The sequence below is a fragment of the Aedes aegypti genome, chromosome 2, assembly GCF_002204515.2.
Source record: "Aedes aegypti strain LVP_AGWG chromosome 2, AaegL5.0 Primary Assembly, whole genome shotgun sequence".
NCBI classification, from domain to species: domain Eukaryota; kingdom Metazoa; phylum Arthropoda; class Insecta; order Diptera; family Culicidae; genus Aedes; species Aedes aegypti.
The window spans coordinates 233108980-233119361 of NC_035108.1; the positions used below are offsets into that span (position 1 = coordinate 233108980).

The 10382-nt window shown below is 34.4% G+C and overlaps 1 protein-coding gene across 2 annotated transcripts in view; it reads left to right on the forward strand.

The window, feature by feature from the left end:
• The window catches only part of LOC5579515 (E3 SUMO-protein ligase PIAS2), a 54085-nt gene extending 43703 nt beyond the window's left edge, over positions 1-10382 (forward strand). The window contains exons 10-12 of one of the 2 annotated variants that reach the window (XM_021844458.1): positions 9417-9515; positions 9641-9746; positions 9909-10382. In XM_021844458.1, the coding sequence (XP_021700150.1) occupies positions 9417-9515; positions 9641-9746; positions 9909-10062 (359 nt within the window). In that variant the 3' untranslated portion in view covers positions 10063-10382. The remainder of the gene's footprint in view (positions 1-9416; positions 9516-9640; positions 9747-9908) is intronic. The other variant, XM_021844459.1, reaches the window with a different exon arrangement.

The window sequence follows — 10382 nt, forward strand, 5'->3', positions numbered from 1 at the left end:
GGAAAATCGCTATTATAGAATTGTCTCAATAGCGTAACTGCTACGAGATTACACAATAAGTTATGATAGTACTTCCATGTGAGGGCAAATAAATTTTCGAAACGATGCAATTTTGGGAAGAAGTCTTGAATTTGATAAATCCATTATGCCCAGGCTATCGACATGCATGGAGACACCATCTTCTATGGCGACAGAGGGCTCGATTGGCTTGTCAGATAGATCGGGCCCGGGACATCCTGTCTACTGCAAATCGCTGCAGTTGATATAGAGCAGGCCTGCCCAACCTTTTTGGCTTTTTTCAACATAAATGGTTGGTGCGTTCGCAAGAATATACCGATATGAACAAAATTAGTCTCAAATGAAAGCTTGGTAGTATATTGGTCTAATCCATGCTGCAAATTTAAAATTTTTATCAACCACTTTGCTACCGATGCAATTAAGTCCAAAAAATGATCCGGCCCGCGGGCCGGACTGATTTTTACCTTTGCTTGGATCGCTAGCGAAGAGTTTGATATAAATTTAAAATTTTCAGCATGGATTAGACAGATATACTACAAAGCTTTCATTTGAGACTAATTTTGTTCATATTGGTCTATTCTTGCGAACGCACCAACCATTTATGTCGAAAAAGAGCCAAAAAGGTTGGGCAGGCCTGATATAGAGCATGTCCATTGCCTGATTATGCCGTATGAGTTCTCAGTTTGTTTTTCTGGAATTTCTGAAACTCTTGATACTTATATTCAAGTTTTCAAAGTGCACATAACAATTCGTCAACTCTTGAATAATGCTATCAGTTCGAGCGTTAGATTTTTGTTAAAGTTTTTTTTATTAAAAGGTTAAAATTATCTAATTTTGAGAAAAATTAAAAAAAAAATTAAAATTGAGCATACAGTTCAAAATTCAGTTTCTTATCGACTTTCCAAGGGATTGACATGAATTTGAAGGCAAAAAAGATTTAAGCAAAAGTTTTAGAAAATGCCCACGATAAGATGCCGACAAAATGTCTTCTCACTGTTAATAGCTTAACTGTTCATCATTTCCACCTATGACTTCAATAAAGCATATTTGAAACCGAGCCTTTTGTGTAATTTTGTTTAGACTTTTACATGGTCAGAAAATTGATACATTTTTATTCAAAACATTGAAACTTTTACCAACAATCTGGACCTTGAGCGTTTTCAAATTGTTTCACTATCATTTTAACCTCTTGTTTCACAATTACTTTGTTCTTTCCATTGTATGTGTTAAAAGATAGCAACTGTAATGAATGATTTGAACATTTGAATGTAATGGGGTTACCCCGAATTACATAAGGTCAGTTGACATAAAGTCGTTCGACATGAAGCCATTTGGCGTAATTAACCGACCAAGACCCATTTGGCATAATGGCCATTTGACATAACATGAAGAAACGCCTATTTAAAAAGAGAGGCATAACTATGGTGCACACCAAGTCATGCCAAATGGCTACTCAGTGTTCATAAGGTATTCAAATGGCATTATGCCATATGGGCTACCCCCATAAACAACATGGACTAGAAGGCTCTAAGTCGTCCATTTTGAATTTAAAACCGAAACAAACAGTTTCAAAGGCATTGTCAAATAATGTATATTGCGTTAATATAGTATAAGCCAAATCGCATTGATCGATTTTTCTTTGTTAATTTGATTAATCAGTATAAAATTTAATTTTCGTGGTTAGTATAGTGTCATAACAACCACACAAATCGATATATAATCTTCATTGATTTTCTCTCTCGTTAACAACTTGGTCTAGCGAACGTTTTCGATCATTGCAGATACGCCGTTTTGAAACTCAATGCGAGAACTTTATTACCTAAGATCACTTTGTTTAATGGAGAAATTGAAAGTCAGTGTGATATTTGGGAAAAGAGATACACTCAGTAAATTGAAGCTTTTTTACCAGCGATTTGTTTTTGTAAAATTCTTCGAAAAACATGTTTTAATTTACGCGCTGCACAATCCCATCATAAAAAAACCTGGGTGTACCGTAAAGTGCCGTAATTCAGCGCAGTTAAGGAATAAAACGATTCAAATGTTTAATTAAAAAATAGTATTGCATCAATAAAAAAGCTTTATGAGTGGATCGCTAGCAAATCTGTTTTAGATTATGGGAAAAATATAAACTAGACTGTATTCATAATTTAAAAATGAGATTTTATTGAAATAGTTCACTCGTAGAAATTGCCTAATTCCGCGCACTTTCTGAAACGCTTTTCCATATTCCGCGCAGAAGAACGCCTAATTCCGCGCACTCGCGAAGCAATCAAATTAAGATTTATTTCAATGTAAGGCAGCATTCATTCATTACGTAACGTTGAAATAGAAAATTTACAACCCCCTCCACCCTCCATAATACTTTTTATATGAAAAAAAGTAAATTTTTGTGTGAGCCGTTTAGTTTTATTTCTTATATTTTTATGACTATCACATGAAACAAAGATAAACATTTGTTATGGTCTTTTCATTAACAATTTCGTATAGGGAAATGTTGGGCAGTTTGGAGACCTTAAGGAAAAGTCGATAGAAGTGCAGAAAATATTATGGAATGATCAGTTCTTTGTATGATTTCCAACAAATTTTATATCCGCACGATTTCTGTTGGCCTATAAAGTTCACGAATGAATGAATGATTTTTCAAAATTTGTCATTTTTCGTGTCGATTTTTTATCGATGGGGTGATATGAGCATCCTATTTTAGATTGTAAAATCATCTCATAGAATCTAGTAATTCAATTATTTTGTTCACTAAACTGGAAAGTAAATAGTGTTTATAAACACTCTGTGCAAAAATATTAAATTTCAAAGAACATTGTAACAGTCCATGATCAACATTATACTTCGAATATAATTCATTCATTTTTCTATGAGTTCAGAACACTGACTTATAACATACATATTGCTCAATTTCCTTGCCAGCTTTGGAGTTGCATGTTACTTCAGATGAAATTTCCAGAATTTATGCAGTTTTCAAGAGGTGCTGATTCCAACCCATTGGCGAAACCGCCCCGACTATCCCTATAGGTATTTGTATTCAGCATTGTTCATACAACACAAGGACCAGTTCGCATTATTGCTTGGAATCGATATGTCTTAAACAATTCAATCAATGGTATCCGCTAATGCCACGGGTACCTGATACATAAATCTGTTAAGCAAACTAGAAACCTCAGAAGAACCATAAAATTCATCCATAAATTACGTCTCACAAAATATGGCCATTTGCAATCCCTTCTTCTTCTTCTCTCTGGCGTTACGTCCCCACTGGGACAGAGCCTGCTTCTCAGCTTAGTGTTCTTATGAGCACTTCCACAGTTATTCACTGAGAGCTTACTATGCCAATGACCATTTTTGCATGCGTATATCGTGTGGCAGGTACGAAGATACTCTATGCCCTGGGAAGTCGAGAAAATTTCCAACCCGAAAAGATCCTCGACCGGTGGGATTCGAACCCAGCACCCTCAGCTTGGTCATGCTGAATAGCTGCGCGTTTACCGCTACGGCTATCTGGGCCCCTGCAATCCCTCTTCCCCGTAAATCATACTTTTTGTTATTTGTGGTTCAAAATGTTAAGTAAATTTTGTGTGCACATATGTATAGATTCTCTCCTCTCGTGGTATATTTTTCACACAACAATTTTATAATTTTTATGGGCCTTGGTCTTTGGATAAACTTTTCCTCTCACCATGACCACCTAGTTTCTGCACGGCTGCTTTTAGTTTCCCTGTAAGTGAGCTTTCCCAAGATCCTTGCCCGTGAAACGTATGTATGCATGAAGACACCTTTCATAGAAATACTTAGATGTGATGACGAATATAGCATTTTACTTGTTTGTTGTTCAGCGAAGCACAGTGCGCGGAATTAGGGCATTATGAAAAAAGACATGACCTAATTCCGCGCAATACTTTTTGGGATGAAACTCAATAATTATGCTAAAATTTGATAAGATTTCATAGAAGCATCATGAAACATATCTGTAGCAAGTAGTTCCATGGAAAATTGCATAAAAAATAAAACATTTTCAATAAAGAAATCGCGTTTGTTTTTGTCCTACAGTCTTAGCACGGACGCTAAGGAAATTAGAAAAATGGCGTCGACTTCGACGGGCCTCCACTGATTATTTTTTTACGCCGCGAAAAAATGCCTTATTTGCTTTTATTGATGATTCAAACTTATTCTAAATAGCAGTAGCATCAAATGGCATTGAAAGTTGTTGCAATATTGATATGTATTTCCATATACAAATCGTTTTGTATGAAATGCGCGGAATTAGGCAATGCGCTGAATTAGGGCACTTTACGGTAATTAAATAGAGAATAGATTTTTATCGACATCAAGCCACTGTATGCTTTTATCAGGATGAGCCCCAAGTGAAATGCACATTTGTTTAGCCTTTGCAATGGGTACGAGCGATTTAGCATAAAGGAAACATTAATTAGGCACGTCATGCAAAAAATTACTAAAGACCATTCTTAAGGAACAGGTCAAAAGAGACCTCTTATTATACGATCTCCATGATTCGGTTAAAGCATCAATTAGTTTACTTTCGTCCCAATTCGTTTTTGAACCAACTCTTGCATTAGTCACAAACTCTACATTTGTATCGGCTAAAAAAAATCCTAATGTAGATAGTGGCGTAGTGTTAATGTTTAGAATCTATTTTTTACATTTCTGCCAAAAAATCACAATTACTTTCTCTGCAGAATAATTAAATGTGTCTTATAAGACATAACTATTACAAGAAAAGGATAACTGTTTAGTTGTATGATACATAAAGCAGGTTTGAAAGGTTTTGTTATTAAAAGAAGGATGTAAATACGATACTAACTCAGACGGATTTAGTTCACACATAAGACTTATTTATTCTTACTAGGTGAAAAAGGCATAGAATTTTTTTAACTTAGATACTATATTAACAAATTTCTGATATTTCGAGGTATAAATTTATGTTTGGACCATTTTTGTCATACATTTGTTGTATTTCTTGAACTCGTGTCAATCAATAGTTTCCTTTGATTAAAAACATTATGAATTATAACAAAAATTCAAACAAAAAAAAAATCGCGAAGAAAACGAATATATATTATTGTGTAGAATTAATTGATGGAATTTGGTTTTGATTGATACAATTACATTAAACATCAAAAATCGGTCTCATAGGATTTTATGCCTCGAAATATTTTATTTCTAATTACGTATAATGCGCCACATCAGTTGATGACGCATTGACAAAATTCAACTATGAACGCAAAAGAGCGAGGTTATAGAAATAATTAGGCGAGGAAATAATTGAACTGGTACAGAGAAATCATTTCAAAAAATATATATTACGTAACCCGTCAAGTAAAATAACTTGCTAACCATTAATATGTTAATTTGTCCAAAAGTGAATATATTATTCAGCTTATAAGAAAACTAACAAACTGTAGTTTTATTAGACTAGAGATATCCGACTTACAAAGAAACGGTCCTTAATCATACATGTACGACACAACAATAACATACTATTCATCCACACTAAAATGATTTGTCTCCATTAAAGTTGTGTGCGGTGCCATGTTTTCATTTGAAATGGTTTCTTATTGGTCATTTATTTCTTCTTTGTTCAGCTTTTCTGTTTTGTTACATTTACTATAAAAGGTTATCGGTTTATTATGGTTCTGGTATGGTGAAGTTTACAATATTTGTATTACCGTTAGTGTACCAGTAGCACGTTCTCCGTCAAGCATAGAATATAATAAAGGCTCAACCTTTGTCTGAGATCGTAACAGCATGTTCGTAAAATTCGACAATAGAAGGCATTGAGGAAACGGAGAGCAATGTTTGCATTTTTGATTAGTATGAAAATAAACTAAAAGTTACAAAATATTACGTACATAGATTAAACTGTGTAATGAGCTATCACGTAAATAAAATAAACGAAAACAACGTAAATAAACGAAGTTGTTTAATGAACCCTTGCGACACTCAAACGATAAAATTTAACAATGAGTCAATTGTCATGTTATTTTTTGAATTTTCTAGAACATTTTTTTTTGTTTTTGAGTATGTTTGTTTGAATTTGACAACGTTTCGCTGTGTTTACTCAAAATCGCGAATGCTAAATACAGTTAGCTTTCCCTAACTCGATATTTCGTATCTCGATATCGAGTTAGAGAACCATACTGAAAGTTGATTTTCATGGCTAACTCTATGGTCCCTTCACGCTAACTCTGAAGTACCCATTAATGGGTACTCTCGTACCCATTTCCAACTAAAGTGGCTTGACTCATTAAATGGGTAAGGCCGACTTACCCATTAAGGAGTATTCGGCAGGAACTTCAGAACATGGGTGTTTTTCACCCTTGATGTATTTTGTAAAAAAGTATAAAAATCCCTCATTTTTTGCTAATTTTGTTCCGGATTTAGGTTGAGATTTTCAAATATCTAATTGGAAGAATTTCAGAAAAATATACATAAAACATTACATAGGGGGAGATCCCCCAGTACCGGACACTTAAGCCACTAAATTCATAATTTAAAAAATATTGCTTTTATGTGCTCGTGTTACTCATTTATGACAAATATTATCATTTTTATAGTGTACAAAAATAAATTCGAAAATTTAAATATGAATTTTGACATTGGATTTTGATGAGGTATTTTAGTACCAAAATGATCGATCTTGAAAGGTGGCACCCAATACCGGACACGATCTGGAAATGCCTCGAATTCTGTAAATTTGAGCATCATTGAATGTTTTTACTATAGGAATATTATATAATTGCCAATTCAATGCATTTGCAACATTTACAAGAACAATTTGAGTTTTTCTTAATTTGCAAGACGTCCATCAAAAACTTCTTTCATATATGATGAAAAATAGCACATTTTACGATGTTGTTCTGATTGTTCATTCTTCTTAATTTTATTGCATGTTTGTGCCATGATCGACAAAAACCATGAAAAATGAATGTATTTAGAAACACTGGTGCAATAATTACAAAGATATAATATAGCTGTCCGAAACTGGGGGACAGAAGGTGCTTAACAAAAATTGTAATTTGTCCATATTTTGTTCATTTATGGTACAAAATACACTCCTACTATCAAATTAGGATTATGTTCGATCATGCTTGCGTGATCCATAGTATTTTTTCATATTCAAGATAATTACTAAATAGGCTCAAAATTAAGGCGATACCTCAATTTTTTTAAGATTTTCAAACTTTGCAACTTTTTATAAAAGGCATACATATTTCTAGGATATGTTATTCTACGCAAACATTAGCCTCCATTATAGCTTTCTTTTCTTCTAATACACCATCTTGATTGGACCATGATTTCTCAATTTTTCGACATTGTCCGGTATTGGGTGCTGTCCGGTACTGGGGGATCTCCCCCTATTTATTATTTCACAAGCTCATACTTACATCATCACAATTATAAATTATTTTAAAATTTGTAAGATCCGATCGTAGATGCTCCAACTGACTGACGTTGGACAGCGGCTCCGGAAATTGCACCATTCACAGCCGCGTTCTGTGGAAGAAATACGATGAAAAAATTAACAAACAATCCAGAAAAACGTCTTAGAAACTACTTACTTTGAGAATTGAATTATCTTTATTATCGAGACTTTCAGCCCTTGGCTGGTTCGTCTCTTCTCGCAGGGCACTTTGAGAAGTATTTTGTAAATATGATTGCTAGTAGCGTAACAAGCAGTATTATCACACCACAACAAATAGTTCCGGCGTCAAAAACAAACAAATTTTCAGATCAGCAAAATGACGCGGCACCGCAACCCCACACTTAGGCAAATGGACTATCGATAAACATAGGAACCGCTTATGAAAATTCGCCACAAGAAATCGGATTGAAATTCATAAATTTGCCTTATGAAATCAAAATTCAAAAACAAAAAACGTTTTCGCGGCAACCTGGAATCGAACCAAGAACCATGCGGTCGATAGGCCCGAGCGTACACCACGCGCCTATCGACGCCTTGATGTGGAGTGATGCTAAAACCATACATAAAGCGTTCGTATTGCAATAGTAGTTCCACCCTGGGAGGGAGGCACAGATACTACACACGAAATATTGAACAACACTTTTCCAAATTGCAAGATAACTTCCGCTCACCAACGACAATCAAGGCAGGCTTGGGAAAAATCGCTAGTTTTCTTTTGATGTGTACCTGCGATCTTTCTGGACAAACTTGGAAAAAGGGCCATAGTTTTATGTGCATTTAATTTTAATTTTGATTGGGAAAGAGTAAAAAGATGTGTGTTTCAGTACTTTATATTCGATGAAATTAAAAGGTGCTATCGTGGCGTTGTTTTTGGTGTGCAGGAATTGATTTTCAACCGATTGTTGTCAACTTTGTTGAAATGCAAAAATATGTTTTGATCAATTACGCGCTTTTTTCATGTTTTTCCATTCTTTAAGATCTGGGCTCACAGTGGCAGTTCGTGACAGCAGAATCTCGGCTCACTATGACGTACATAAATTTTTTAACGGTTTCTCCCTCCCAGGTCGTGTTTCAAAATCAATTGAGAACGAATTCTGCAATATGCCTGGCTGCGATTCTTGATTGCAACAGAGAGCGGTAAGTGAGGGATACTCTTAATTTTCTCAGAATTCAATCCTTGCACTTCAATTTTTTTGAAAAACACAAATGTCTAAGCCTCATTTAACATGTAATACAAAAAAAAACAGAATCAATAAACACGCATTATCAACTTATTTATTGACTCTGCTAATAAATTATCATTGAAATAAAAGCCTGAAGTAGGTATATAATTTACTTCGAAACTGTAGAAAAAATTAGAAAAAAAGCAATATTTTACATTTAGAAAAAGTTAAGAATAGTTACCTTCAAAGATAAAATTTAAGTTTTAAAACAAAACTAAAAAAATCGCGCATAAAAATTAATTATTGTATTGTACAATATGTGCTATGATCGATTTTAACTAGCAAAACATGATGATTAGATCGACAAAAATTGAGCGTGGAGGGTTTATATTTTGATAACGTAAGTTAGTTCCATTTAAATCAAATTAATGTAAAAAAAGAATAGTACCATCAGTGACCCAGTATCCGCTCATGTTCCAGTAGCCCGCTCACGAGTTTTAAAAGTAAGGTAATTTGAGTAAATACGCAAAAGATTGTCCACAGTATAATTCAATTTGTCGATTTGAATCGTCTAGTGGCTAGAGTTTTCATATTTATTTTGTTTAAACTTATCTTTTTTCGGTGTGAGCGGGCTACTGGTACATGAGCGGATACTGGTGCACTGATGGTACATATAACGAAACTTCTTAAGAATTTCACAAAACTAAATCATAATATATTATGGTATATGGATGCCCCCTTGAGCATGTTTTTAGTTAAGTTTTCTGTGTCTTTCATTGCAGAAGATGCATCGCAATCTGTAATATCTCTAGATTCTCCATCCCCACCATCGACACCAAACCCACCAGCATACAATAGCGGGGTTTCAGCTATGTCAAATAGTAAGTGAGCTTTCAGCTGTATACAATGAATTATTTTTTGGTTCTATTATTTTATTAAACTATTCCATTACTTTTAAGACCTTGAATTATTATTCAATAATTTATGAACACAAATACACATACAGATGTTTCATCTACAACTGCTAGTACGCCAACCATTCCATACCAGTTGCCGATAAGTCCACTAGAACAAGCTAGCAATTTACCACTCAATCCACTTGCACTAAACAGGTAAGTCTTTGCCATTATTACTTTGGAGTTTGCTCATAATACGGGTTATCCTTAGCCACTCATAAACATCTAGAGAGGTTTGGCATTCCATCCGATAATCATCGTTAGGACGAATTGTTAACTGATCGCAAATACTCTAGTTTCTATGATTATTTTTCCAAGATATGAACCAGCACCGGAAGATGTGCAGTCTTACATTTACAATCGGCTAATTAACGACGCGCAAGAATTGTCCTACCTAACGAGTCAATGGAGTGTGCAAGGTTATATGCACGGCGCAACGAACGGTGAGGATATGCACAATTTGCAGCGTTGAAATAGCTCATGCGAGTGGACAAACTTTTGCTGAATCGACAGTTCTACAAATTTTTATGAATAAGCATATGCTAGGAAAAGATCATAACAATAGTTTTACACAGTATATCAGGCGCATAAGCATAAGGTGAAACAATAGATTGTTCCAATCGATGAAATGGAAAGCAAAAATGTTCATTTTGTACATGACACTGTCATGTACACATTAAATTATTAAACTCGGGATTTGGAGTGTTTACACCGATGAAAATATTTAAACGAGTTTTCTGAATGATTATATACAAATCAACTGTAATAAAGACAAAAAAAATGGAAAACGCA